The sequence below is a fragment of the Equus asinus genome, chromosome 3 (genome assembly GCF_041296235.1).
Source record: "Equus asinus isolate D_3611 breed Donkey chromosome 3, EquAss-T2T_v2, whole genome shotgun sequence".
Taxonomy (NCBI): Eukaryota; Metazoa; Chordata; class Mammalia; order Perissodactyla; family Equidae; genus Equus; species Equus asinus.
The window spans coordinates 103,271,156-103,285,718 of NC_091792.1; the positions used below are offsets into that span (position 1 = coordinate 103,271,156).

Sequence of the window (14,563 nt, forward strand, 5' to 3'; positions counted from 1 at the left end):
GAGAAAGAAGAAGGAGGAGGAAGAGGGGGATGGGAAGGAGGAAAAAAGGAGAAAGAAGAGGTGAAGGAAAAAGGAAGGAGAGAAAGAGAGAGAGGAAGAAAGAAGGAAAAGAGGAAAGGGAAACTCTCTTGACTTTAAAGAGATGAGACCTCTGGTGCCACGAAATTTGGAAGGCATATTATCTGGAGAACTTATTTTATTTCTGGCAGTAAGTAGAGCCCTTAGGGAAGGTTATTAACTTATCTGGCCTCTTTAGTGTATTAAATTACACTATTTCATACTCTAGTGGCCTGAAAATTTAATTTACCATTTGAACGACATGAATGATGAACTCTTACACCACGTCCTGGCACTTTCCAATGCTTGACAAACATTTGGTATTTTTTGCTTAGGTGTGCTTTATTTTTTATTAGCATCTATGGGAAAGGAAAATAAAATAGTAACATTCTGTTGGGCATAGCAGGGCAGCGGCCAGCTAGGGTGCCATCTCAGAGTGAAAGATGCCTTAACATAGATCCCTGAGGGAGGGAATATCAGAAAGGGAAATGAAGGGAGGGAGATGATGCCAAATCCCTTGGCATCCTGTGCCCCCACCCTTTTCATCTGGGGGCAGGAACCTTCTAGCCCACAGTCTTGGGTTTCTCTAACCCCATGCCTGCCCCTCCACCAATGCTTTATGAGATGTCATGTGGAGGCTAGAATGGGATTCTGAAAATTAACAGCTGATTTTTATCCCTCTGGATATATTGGTTGCCTGGGGCACTAAAATAATGTGAATTGGTTTTGAAAGGAAATATCACTAGTAGAAGAAAAGTGCACACTATTTTAATTTAAACAATGAGGAGGAAGGGGCAGACCTCTGAACTGCATTTCCTATGTAAATGAATGTTTATTGGACTTATGGCTGCAATGGAAATACACTGCTGTACTGAGGGGGCATGATGACACATATTGATCTCGCAAGAGGAATACAGATCAGCATGAAAACAGGTGAACCCTTTAGCTATTTTGGAGGCAAATATATTGATCACATAAGGTAACATGGGAGGCTGCTTTCCGTCTTTGACAGCTGTGAGGATGTCTTTGTGTTCCAGAAAATGCTGGATGCAGATCGTCAGATGCCACCTCTCCATAAAGTGGAGGTGTGTTGGCGGAGAGATAGCGCTTGGCAAGCCACAGGCAACAAGCATTCCCATTTTTATAGATCCAACGGAGTAAATGAATTAGATAAATGAAAATACAGTAAAATATAAACGAAATTTCTCAAGTAGCTCTTAGTGAGCCAAAACTCCCAGATATTCAACAAATTATATGTGTAGAAGAAAGGCTTGTGAATCTTCAAATGCCTGAGGTGAACCACAGTGAATGCTGGCTCTGGTCCCTCCAAGAAACCAACAATTGGCTGAAATAAGGGGAGCTGGAATTCCAGAGCACGTTTGGTCTCTGATTCTCTCTCAGTGGGTTCCAGGAGTTCAGAGCAGGCTTCTCTGTCCCGCCCCCAGGCACACCTGACACCCCTCCACGTGCACGCTGTCAGCTCCTACCTGCCTTGCTTACTCCCAAAGGGGGAGGGAAAGGAACAGTCAGGTGCAACCCAGCAGGGGGAGCGGGTGAGCTGGCCCGAGGGCAGCCCGAATTGGTCCCAGAGTGTGGGTGTGGGTGTGGGGTAATTTGGGTGGGAACATCGTGGAGGCTCCCACGACGAAGTCCCGCGCCTCGTTGGTGGGGTGTGTGCAGAAAGAGCAGGGATAAATAGGAGGCTCCCTCCGCCCAGCGACACTCTCGGACCAGCCGCCCGCTGGCCCTGGGTGTTTGGCTGCCCTGGAGCCAGGGTGCCAGCCTGAGTAGTTTCGTTTCCTGCTGGCTCCGGGATTAGTTTCCAGGCACCCCCTCGGGCGCCCGTGGCCGGGGAAGGGGGCGCAGGAGGAGGTGGGAGACTCGTCGAGGGGCTTCCCGGCCCCGCAGCGCGGGGTTGATGGACCGGGCCGCCCCGGGCAGCAGCGCCAGCTCCCTGCCGCTGCTCCTGGCCCTCGCCCTGGGTAAGTGGCCGCTCCGGGCACGGGAGCCCCAGGAGGAAAGTCTGGGGTGGAGTCGCAGGGAGGGCGAACCTTGATCCGCGCTGGCAGTTGGACCCGAGGGCGCACGGGGGCTGGCAAGGGCGGGTCGGAGAACTTGGACGACGGGGAGAGCACCAGGTTAAGGATCCGGCAATTGGGCACCTGGGGCTGCACCTGTCGGGGCTGCACCTGACTGTCCCCGGGCGCGTGGGACGGCTGGAGGGCGGAAGGGCCCCGTGGGCCCCGCTGCTGGGGCTGCAGACGCGGGAGCAGAGCCGGCGGGTGAGGAGCGGTGGGAGGGAAACCCACCAGAGGAAGAGCCTGGGAGGCTGGACGGGAAGGCTGTCCCGGGGGAGGAGGAGGAACGGCAGCTCCCCGGCGTAAGACGCAGGCCGCGAGCGCCCAGAGAGGTGGAGTGCCGGGAGTGCGTGCCCCGCGTCTCAGCCAGAGCCAGGAGGGGGCAGACCCCCGGAGAGACGGGAGGGGACTGTGGCCTGGGAGTGCATTATTACACCGATTTCTTGCTGAGGCAGGTGGGAGGAGCTGGAGGAGAAAAAAAGACAACTTCTGAGACCTGAATCTCCTGTGGCTGATAGGAAAGGAAAACGACGTATTTTACTTAGGGCACTATGGATGAAATACATAGATGCTTTACTTGGAATATATCATTTCCTGGTTTAAGGAGAAATTGCAGGGCAGTGGGAACTTTTCTTCTTTTCGAAGGTAAAATCTGGGTTGTTAGGTTAGGGACCACTGGGCGGAGTCACCTGGTGTGAGGGAAAGTGGCCAGAGGGAGGAACGCAGGATGCCTGGAATCCGTTAGAGGCTGTCCTCACCACCTGGGGGGTCAGTTCGGTCGGAGAGAGTGCTGGAACTTCAGGTGCTGGGGACAGTTAATGCAGCTGGAAGCAAGGCTGCCCCTGCCCTCCAGGGCAGGAAGGGAGCAGGAAGACAGCTAGGTGGGAAAATCCGTCTACTTCAAGGCGTTCCGTCTGCATCATGGTCATTGTGAAGGGGTGAAGGGAAGTGAGACCAACAAGATTTTGTCGTCTCAGCTGGGGTGGTGGGTGGGCACACCGGGGCTTGGGACATTAATGTGGGAGGAGGAGAGTCTCCACAACTGAAGTGTCTACAGCTTCAAGTCTGGGAAGGGCTAGGATTTCTCTTACGGAGCAGAAAAGAGCTGGAATCTAAATGGAAACTCTCATTTGGCTGTGCTCTTGGAGTAAGACAGGTGGCTAAAAAGGTGTTGTGACCTTGGTTGGCGGTGGATTAGACTGAAGAGCATGGGTAGAAAGAAGGGACTGACTTAACCAATCATGCAGAAGGAGAAGTCAGGGACAGTTTAGTGGTGGAGTGATGTGGAGCCTAGCGAAGAGCAATGGGTCTGAGAGTTAGGCCCCCAAACAGAACTGATGCTTTTGCCAGTAGTCCCCCCTTATCTGCAAGTTCACTTTCTACAGTCAACTGCCATTTTAACTGGGAAATTCCAGAAATAAACAATTCATAAGTTTTAAATTGCACCGTGTTCTGAGTAGCATAATGACATCTTGTGCTGTCTCGCTCTGTCCCACTGGGGACATGAATCATCCCTTTGTCCATCATATCCACTGTACATGCTACCCCCCGGTTAGTCACTTAGTAGCCATCTTGGTTATCAGATCCACCATCCTGGTATGGCAGCACTTGTGTTCAAGTAACCCTTGTTTTACTTAGTAACGGCTCCAAAGCCCAAGAGTAGTGATGCTGGCAATTCAGATATGCCAAAGACAAGCTGTAAAGTGCTTCCTTTAACTGAAAAGGTGAAAGTTCTCAACATAATAAATAAAATCGTATAGTGAGGTTGCTAAGATCTACAGTAACTTTACTACAATATATTGTGACAATTCTAGTTTATTTTATTATTGTTAATCTCTTAGTGTGCCTAATTTATAAATTAAACTTTATCATAGGTATGTATAAATAGGAAAAAGCTTAGTATATGTAGGGTTCAGTACTAGGGTTCAGTACTATCTGAGGTTTCAGGCATCCACTGGGGGTTTTGGAGCACCCTGCAGATAAGGGGGGGCTACTGTAGTGGATGATGGTGGTATTCTTTTCCTCCACATTCTCTGGATGGTCCAAGCATCACAGTATTTACTGAAATTCTACTACAGGCCACAGGATGGTGGAGTATATGGGAAAGGGGGTGGGAAGAAGGCTCAAGAAATGCCTGAGATGTGATTCCTGCCCTTAAAAGATGTTATGTTGAATTTGGGAATGCAAGACATAAAACAATAAAAGAAAAATTCATGAAACCAGACAAGGGAGAGCTCCACAGTGAGGGAGGGAGTAGTGGACAAAGCCGCCTGAGGGCATGAGTGGGTGCCTTGAAGCTGGGGGAGGATTGGAAATAGTAGGGAAGAGAAGCTGATGATAGACAAGAGAAAAAACATTTAGTAAAGGGTTGGTGATGGGAATAAGATTGCTTTACTAGAGAGACAAGCAGTCAGCCTGCCCAAAAGTAGAATCTATGACATGCAGATACATTATGAAGAGCCAAAAACGCCAGATTAAAATATTTGGACGTGAATCAATGAACAGTTACAGCCCATCATAGGTCTTGAATGTGGAGATGGATATAATGCAAACGATGATTTAAGGAGGTAAATCTGGCAGTGGGGTGCTGTTTGGGAGGAGGTGAGGGGGGCTGTGGGCCAGAGGACCTGACTGTCTCTTAGGTGTGATCCAGGCAGAGCTAATTCCGGCCTAGATGAGGGTGAAGTGCCAGCAGAGATGTAATGGTGGAAATGATTATTCCAGGTCAATGGACAGTCTTCCCTCTTTACTATCACACAGTGCTTTATTTTTTTTCTCAAAACTTGTCAAAAGGCAGAAATGAAAAAAACAAAACTCTAATCCAAGGCTATTGTACACCCAGGGTAGCTGAAATGTACAACTGCCCTGCGGGATGTTTGGCCTGGGGAATTGAACTCGGTCTCTAGATGCCCTTAAAGCTCCACTCCTTGCAAAATGCCAAAGGATGTAATTTGTTGGCATCAGTGTTTTCATAAAGTCGTCCTGTTTTTCTCATACGCACTTTACTTTTAAGTCACATTCCTAATTTATCATGTTATTTTATTTACTTTTTGAAAAGAATGTGTTGCAATGAGCTGTGATGCACTAGCATGTGTGTGTGTGTGTGTGTGTGTCACAGAGGAAAGTGCCTTGAGAACTGGCACTGAGCAGCCACGAGACTGGTTCCAGCTCTGCTATTCTGTGACTCCATGTCTGTAAGTTACAACTTTCTGGGCATTGTTTTTCTCATTTGTAAAATGAAGGGGTTGCTTTAGATGAAACTAAGGTGCTTACCAACCTGACATTCTACTGATCTTTAACCAAGATTTCTACTGGGAGATTTAAGAGAAAATCTCTTTACATTAGTATTTGACTTCCAATTACTTTGTAATGGGATCTTTGTTCATGCAAACTTTATCATAACAGAGAGAATCGTGGATGCTTGTTTCTTTGATAAATATGATAAAGGGACAATAACTTTGTTGAAAGTGTCTTTTTTTTATCTAAAAGAAATTGGATTGTTCCCTTTAATTTTGTTTTTTAATTTCTCTCTCTCATTGAGTTGCTATATAAAACTAAAGCTAAAATCATAACTGGTTGAAAAAGGAAAAAACATTTCTTTTTTAAAAAACGAGTGAGTTTTAAGGTAAAAAAATGTGTTCCCCTCCTTCTTATAATCTAAAACATTAATACTGGTAAACTGATTTTAAGTCCTGCTTGAGAATGTGAATGTATTCATGATGTCATATCTAGCTTTCAAGTTACGAAGCAGGTAGGTGGCAGTAAGTAAAATTCCCATTGTACATAGGAAGTAACTGAAGCCCCAAATGTGGAAAGATTTGAGGATTTGCCTCTTGAGTTGTACTTTTGGCTTAGAAGAGCATTTGGAGGTTTTTTTTTTTCCCCTCTTCAAAAATTCCACGTTTTGCAGGCAGCGCTTGCCCATTAACAACTGTTACAAATCAGTTTTTGCTATTGCTCCATTCTCAGTTGTTGTGTGGAAATTCCCAAATCATTCTGGAAGCCCCTAGTAGTGCAGGCATACCTTGCTGTGCCTGTGAAGGTGCCCCTGCTGCAGCTTGGCCTGTCAAGGTCTGTGCTAAAGATGGAGGTGCAGAGGCTCAGAGTACTTAAGTCTGTTCCGGGGACCCAAGCTTCCGGCAGTGGCCCGTCCCTGCTGAGACTGCTCACCCCAGTACACCTGTGCTCCTAAAGTCTACAGAGAGCCCAAGGGGGAAACCTCATCTTGTTCTTTCTCACCCTTTTATGTGATGTGAATGTCACTAGGAGGCTGGGTCAGGGCACAGTCAGAGGGACAGGCACCAAGCTGGACCCTGAGTCACCCCTCTGATCCATGAACCATGCTCGTCAGCTTCTCCATTGGGATTAGTTCTTCCTAGGAGTTTCCAGACAAGCCAGAATCCAGGCTGCATGCTGTTCAGGCTTAAGCCGTGATCCTGATACACTTCCCAAACTGCTATGACAAACCCCTGGATCCACAAAGAATCCGTGGATAAGCTGGTCAGGACTGCTCCAAAGTAAAATTAAAGAGGAAAGTAATTTGATTAAAAGGGATATGCTTTGTACTGCTAATGACTGCTGGCTTTCCCAGGCATATCTGTATCTTAACAAAGGAATCTTGGTAGCTCAGAAGAATTTCTAATTGCTGGAATTTAGAGAAATTTCTTTAGATGATTGGAGAGAGATGGGGGAGTCAATCTCAATTCACATTGATTAGGCAATAACCTCCTTTGATCATCAGCAAGGCCAAGTCAAATGGCCGTGAAGTACTTTTATTCATTCCTTACATTTTTGGGAGGATATGTAGTATGTTATTTACTTCACCTGTAGACCTGAGGCATTGATTCCAAAACAGTGACAAAAAGTCTAACGATGTTTATGTTCAGCCTTCTTTCAAAGTACCCTAGCTAGTTGTGTAACAGGATGAGTTACTCATGTAACATTTTCCTCTTTGCAAAATCATGGAAGTATTCGTTCATTTAGTCTCCCTGACTTTTGAGGGGACACATAAAGAGTGCCTAGCACATAGTGGGAGCTCAAACATATTAGTTAATTGAATGAATGAATGCAAGTGGCTGTTGGTGACAATGCCCAGTCATTAAAAAGACAGCAGATTCAGTAAAGAAAACAGTTCTGTTTTTTGTTGGCAAAACACAGTCACAATTCGGAGAAGTTGCAGCAGGACATATCTCTTCATCTTTTTTAACATGGGACTTGCTGTCAGCAGTGCTAGAGGGTCACAAAAGGACCTTTGTTTTGCAAGTAGCAAGTCTTCTTCTGTTTCTGTGTCCTGCTTTGGGGATTCAGAACTGCTGCATGTCTCTCACATACTTTGTTCAAGGGCAGACCTAATTAGTCAAAATATAGCCTTTAAACAGTTAAAATGAGTGTGTAAACAGGGGAGGGAAGGGCATTGGACTCAGGACATGCTCCAATGGTTCATGAAAGGATGCCCTTTGAAGTCTGTGAGGTGTGAGTTGATTTGCTTTCTTGTTTGATAGAACTTTTTCTAACATACAGGTGTTTCATTAGCTGGAAGTAACAAAGTTGTTATATTTATGGGTTTCTGTTTAGTATTAAATAGAATAAAAACCTTTGGTGGACCCTCACACGGTGAGATAGATTTGCTGTGGAGGCTGACTGTAGTCTGGCTGGTTAGCTTGGCTGGTTAACTTGAGGAATTCCTAACTAATCTAACATTGTATATAAATACGTCATAGCCGTGCATTGTGTGGATTTCTTGATGGTGAGATTTAAGCACATGATACACAGACCTCTGTCCTTCATGCTTTGGGATAAGCCATGTGGTCCAGGCCTTTCCAACATGGGAGAGGTCAGCTTCCCCTGCCTCCTGGTGCAGAAAGCCCAGTAGCAAGGCCGGAAAACTGTCATCCGAGCTGAAGGAGGCACTTTTATGAGATCCACACTTGTCTTATTCATGACCACCTTCCCATTGAAATGACATTCTAAGTTTCTGATTCTCAACCGGTCCAACCTCCTAGGTTACTGTGTACTCAGATGTCTGCTTGACCTTAGGTATGGAATTCTAGAGTAATAATTCTTTACATTTTGGGGAACTTTACAATTGAAAAAGCATTTTCATACCATTATCTCATTAAATTTTCACACCAAAAATAATAGCAGGGTGCTTATGTAGCATGCATGCCAGGCACTGTGCTAAGAGCATAATAACTCACTTCATCCACATAACACTATCTACTTAACACATAAGCTAGACATCATTATTATTGTCATTTATGGAGGACAAGATGGAACACAAAGGCATTAAGTCACTTGTCTGAGGTTCTGGCTTTATGAGCATGAACTATGAGGGTGAGGTGACAGTGTCTGGATCATAGCAGGTAAATATTTGTTGTTCAATGAGTTATATGGGGGAGACAGGACACTAAGGTGCAGTGCAATGACACTTCATTGCATTTAAGAGAAAAAATCAGCACTGGGACCTAGTTCTTACAACTTATTTAAGAAGCATTTAAGTTCATTCTAGCTTTCTCCTAACCTCTTTGCTTTCTCTGCTGCCTACTCATATATCATGCTCTGGCTACACCTCAGATTCTTGGACTCCTGGCTCTTTCTCCTAGCCAGGAAACCCTGCTTGCTCACATCCCAGGCCCATGCAGTTCCAGCTGATAGTGGACAGTTGGTGTTGGTCAACCAATTGTTGTACTTTGGTCTATGCCCAGCGTCACTTTGGCCATCCTTCTCTGACTGTGTCCTTAAACCTGAACCTGTGGGGTGACTCCTGTACTTCCCTGGACTGCTTGCAGCACTATGACACTTAGGGGACACTCAGGGCAGTGGAGGGGGGTGACCTTGCTTTATATTCCCCTTGATTGGGCCTACAAGCCTATTACTGAGAACAGGTAAAAAGAGCATATCCCAAGGAAGTGTGAGTTGTGGTCAAGAGTGTAGACCTTAAGCCAGACCCTCTAGGCATGACCTTCCTGGTACTGTGATCACCAACTCCTTAATCTTGGGCAAGTCTCTTAGACCCTGTTGGCCTCAGTTTCCTCATCTATAAAATCCACTAGTAATAGAACCAAGGCTATTATCTGGATTAAATGAGTTACTGCATAAAGCACATAAAATGTGCCTGAAACATAGTGAGTTCTGGATAAACATGAGCTATTATAATAGATAACATGAAAGTACAGAAAAATCACTAATTGTGATCAGTATCTTTTAAAAATCATGGATATTTTGATTCTGGGTACTTCCTGACTATAATCAGGGTCTACCAATCAATGGAAAAACTTTCTCTTGCTTTTATTTCTCAAATTCCTGCTCCCACTGGTTATGAAATAGGCAATAGATAAAAATTCCCCAAACAATTCTATTTTGATTGGCTTTGTTAGAAAGGGACAAATGTTAAAAATAATCCTGCAAAAGCAAAATGCATATCTACTTTCTAAAAATGTCTCTGTGTATTCTTCTTCATCTGCTAATTCTGATCTTAGTTTTATGCGATGAAAAGCTTTGCAGCACATGCCTGGCATTGATACCAAAACCCAGCATCTTAAGGTGAATCAGACTCAAAAGTCAGCCTGCACTAGCAGATAAAACATGAAATATTAAAAGATAATTTTAATATTTTAGGTGATGTCATCAAATTGGGGTTATCTCGTTTATTTGAATTATACAAATAATTACCTTAATTAACAAGAAATAAAACTGTCATTTTGGAAGAATGAATGTTGACACAGTGTCAAAATTTGTTTCTAAATATTCAAAAAAATGGAAAGATAAACAGAAATTATTTCAGAAAAGTTTTCTTTTGACAAAATAATCTTTTACGAGTTTTAATAGCAGACGGCCACACATAAATATTAAGCTGTTCCATAATAGTTGCATTATAACATTGAAAAAGTTACTTAACCTCTCTGTACCTCATTCTCTCTTCTACAGAATGATAGTCATAGTAGTAGTACCTATCATCTAGGGACACAGGATCATTTTGAGGATAAAATGAGATAAAATAAAGAGGAAAAGATTTTGCAGAATAATTGGCAAATAAATGTCCAATATATTATTAAAATTCTCAACTTTGTAGATGTGAAGGTAACTTTTAAATTATTTCATAAGTATTACCTAAAAAGGAGAAATAGAATCATTGTGTTCATTAAGCCAATTAGACTGTAAGTGTTTGTACTTTGATCAAAGGAAATTGCTGTAATATTCACCACTAGGAGCAGGTGAAGGAAAAAAAGCAGGAATCTGCCCCAACACAGCCATGCTTTCAACAGTGCTCTGCACACTAGAACCTTAAAGTGTGAGTTCCACAGTAGCAGAGATTTTGGTCTGTTTTATTCACAGCTATGTTCTCAATGCCCAAAACAGTGCCTGTGCATGGTAGGTGCTGAATAAATATTTGTTAAATGAATGAATCAGAGTGCAGATAGCCCAGGAAGTCTCGCTAGACCAAGAGCTTCTCATTGTGCATCACAAAGATCTTGATGTAAACTTTACAGTTTCGGCACAAGTACGCACATGTATACACTCACACACGTGTGCGGGCGTGTGTGCACTTTCTTAGCTTCTATAATAAAAAACCAACAATGCTTCATGTTTTCTAATAACTCTTCATATTCCATCTTTAATGTCTTGGATTTTCTAACAATGACTTGTTTCAGACAGTGTCTCACTGAGATGGCAGCTGTGCCTGGTTTTGCTGAGTAGGCTGACCTGATAGAATGAGATTTGTTCATGAAATTTAGGTATTGACTACCACTATCGGCAAAACATGAACTTATCCAAAAGCACAACTCTCTTGCCCATGGCGTGGTGTTGGGTGTGTTGTTGGAAAGCACTGTCTTTATTTCTAGAACCCTTAGTGAGGAAGACATATCTCAAAATTTCTAATAGTATTGCGAAGTGTATCTAACATTAAGGAGAATTGTCTAAGTCATTGTCTTTCCAAAAAGAGTTTGTACTATATTGGGTAAAAATGTTCATCACAAATGAACATTGTATAATAGTTCAATATTTAACAAAGTTTGCATTACATAGTACAGACTAAATATGAGAGCAGAGAAGGAGAATTTATTATGAGTTGGAGTGACTGGGGAAAATTCACCAAGGAAATAGGAACTTGAGTTAGTTTTGCTATGACGGTGGTGGAGGAAAATGTGGGAGAAAAATTAGAAGGTGAACGAATTAATGATTACAATTTTTTGTGCAGCAGAGAGTGAGGATACCCAAATGCCTTGAAGAAAGAATTAATTTTATGTAGTATGAGGAAAATATTGGCTGAATAAGGACCTGGTTTCCAGAATGAGGACATTAGTCAGGATCCTGAATTCTTGACACAGTGCCATCTTTGCAGGATTTTGTAGGAATTGGAGCCAGGAGATTTTGTAATTAATATAAATTCATGCTTTTAATTACATGTTAAGACTTTACTTTAAAATATTAGGTGGTCTCCTACCTGAGGAACTTGTTTGAATACTTGGAGGTATCCAGACTCCATTTTACCGTACGCCCTATAGCTGGGTGAAGAGTTGGCCTCACCCTTGCTTAATTCCAGATTAGAGGCTGAACGGAGTTGTTTACTTCATGGTTCTATCTTCCTGGTCCCTAACCATGTGCTGCTAGGCTAGGGGGTGGCTCAGAATCCAGAGGTAGCCCCTGACCCATCTTGAGTAGCAATAGCACCTGGAGAAAGAGACTAATCCAAGAGGACCAACTGAAGAGAATTGACTCACGACCACACAACACTTTGAGAGAGAAAACCAAAAAGGAATGAACTTTATTCTTCTCCCTGAAAACTCCACCTTTTTCTATTGCAGCTTTATTCTCTAACGTTAAGAACGTCATTTTGTCCCTGACTCATGTCAAAGGGCTTCTTTCTTAGGAGTGTAGTAATAATGGATACAGGTAGCTATTGTGGTATTTTTCAGTAGGGGAGTAATACAGGAATGCAGTAGCTTAAATATTGGTTTTAGTGTGCAGAATGGATCAGAAGAAGAGAGACTAATGTAATAAGGCGAAAGTAGAGGAAGTTGTTAACTAGCCCAGAAAGTCTGGACCAAGCAATGGAGAGAAAGGAATAAATTCAATAAATGTTTCTAAGCAATAATTTATAGGCTATAATGACGTCATGTGAGGGTCAGGAAGGGGAGAGAAGAATGAAAGCCATCTCCAAGACTGCTAACCTGAGAGAGAAAGAGTTTATGGTACCAAACGTGAATGAAAACTGCTTTTTTGGGGGGGATGTGAACTGTTTTGGAGATATTCAAATGTCCCATGAGCACCTGAATATGAAGCATTTGAAATATGGAAGTTGACTTCGAATTAGAGCTGTGGAACCCAAATCTGATTGTTCTCCCAAGGAATGCAAAAAGAACAGGTCATCAGGCCTCTTCCCAGACCCACTAAAGTCTGGTTGCTATGTCCCCAGGAAGCTAAATTTTTAAAGATTTTCCAGGAGAAGAGACAAATTTTTCTTACAGCATAATTGCAAATAATGTATTTAGATACTCTCCCCCTGCTAAAGGTGGAGCTTAATTCCTTGCTCCCTTTGAATATAAGCTGGACTTGGTGACTTGCTTCCAAAGAATAGAGTATGAAAAGGAAAAAAATAGTAACTTTACAGAGCAAAAACCTGGCAAACACTACCTTAACCAAGTGGCTAGCGTTAATATCACCCATGATATCATGTACCCCTCATATGATGTGATAGAGGAACTCTTCTCCTCCAGGGAGTTCATTAACCCATAATGTTATAATACAGTGTTATATTATAATATAATGTTATAATATAGTATGTATAATATAGTACATAATATAGTGTTCAAAACCTGTAACCCTGGTCCAATCATTATAAAAACATAAGGCAAATCCCAAATTGAAGGACATTCTATAAAATGCCTACCAGTACTCTTTAAATTTGTCAATGGAGTCATAAAAAACAAGGAAAAGACGGAGAACCTGTTACAGGTGAAATGAGACTAAAAATCTTGACACAGAAAAAGGATGTTAATAGAAAATTGGTGAAATCAGAATAAAGTCTTAAGTTTAGTCAATAGTAATGTATCAATGTTGATTCTTAGTTTTGATAAATGTACCCATGGCAATGATAATAACATTAGAGGGAAAGGAAGTGGGTAAGGGGTGTACGAGAATACTCCGTACTTTGCAACTTTTCTGTAAATCTAAAATTATTACAAAAGTTTATTACAACAAAAGATTCTACAGGAGAGTCTAATGACTAGCCAGTTTGGACAATCACTTGGCTAGGAGATAGGGCTGAAAATATAAATGAATCACTTAGCTGATTATAATGTCAGGATCTAGCACAGTGCTTAGCACACAATAACTTCTCAGTAAATATTTGTTCAAATACTGAGTGCATGGGTATTTTGTGAGAGTGAATGGCTTTATAAAAAAGGAGCCCGGGGTGAGATTATAGAGATAGAAAGTAGAATGGTGGTTTCTAGAGGCTGGGAGAAGCGGGAATGGGGAGTTACTGGTTAGTGTGTATAGAATTTCAGTTTTGCACGATGAAAAGAGTTCTGGAGATGGATGGTGGTTATAGTTGTGCAATATGAATGTACTTATTACCACTGAACTGTACATTTAAAAATGGTTAACATAGTAAATTTTATGTTGCGTATATTTTACCACAAGAAAAAAAAATTGAAAAAAGAGAACTGAGAGTAGAGTGTTAGGGGTGTGGGAGTCAGAAAAAGAGCTGGCAGAGTTGAGTGAAAAGGGAAGGATAAGTTAGGAAGCCAAGATCGGGAGTGGATTCTGCATGGGAGATTTGGGAAGGGCAACCATATCAAATATGGCGGAGACGGAGGAGGCAGAGGCTCGAGAACAGGCCACCGGTGAGTGAGCTATGAGGAAATCACTGGTGCTTTTGAAAGACCAGAGACAGGAGGTTAGTGGTAACTGAAGAAGCCAAGGACACACACACACACATACACACACACATGACTGAGAGGATAGAAGTTGGAATAGTGGGTAGCATAGAGAAAGTTTTGGTTTATTGAGGTCCAACTTCAAATACTGCAGTTGAAACGTTATCTCAAAGATCTCTTCTGTTTAGTTGAGAGGGCATTAACTTGGATTAATGAGCTAAAATTCCAGGAAGACAGCTCTCATCTTAATTTAGGAAGAGTCTTCTTCCAAGTAGAGCTGGCTTGGGATTTGGTGAGCTTCCCATACCTGGATGTGTTTGTTGTCTGGCTGGCTCTTACAGGGAGTTGTGTAGAGGTAATTCCCAGGTGAGGCAGGAAGTGGATCAAGTGACCAGCAAGGGTTCTCATGTCTCTAAGAGCACAGGATATGTTACTGCACTTTGGGAATGCTTTGGAGGTTGGTAGATAGAGTTTCAAACTAAGAAATTGTCAGTGGATTTCTCTTGGAAGAAAAGTAAAGGCAGGCCACTTGTAGACCTGGGAAAC

At 42.7% G+C, this 14,563-nt stretch overlaps 1 protein-coding gene across 1 annotated transcript in view; it reads left to right on the forward strand.

The window, feature by feature from the left end:
* The first annotated feature begins 1,606 nt into the window (after positions 1–1,606).
* Positions 1,607–14,563, forward strand: part of BTC (betacellulin) — a 43,958-nt gene continuing 31,001 nt past the window's right edge. Inside the window, exon 1 of the mRNA XM_014865120.3 lies at positions 1,607–2,039. Within this exon, the coding sequence (XP_014720606.1) occupies positions 1,976–2,039 (64 nt within the window). The 5' untranslated portion in view covers positions 1,607–1,975. The remainder of the gene's footprint in view (positions 2,040–14,563) is intronic.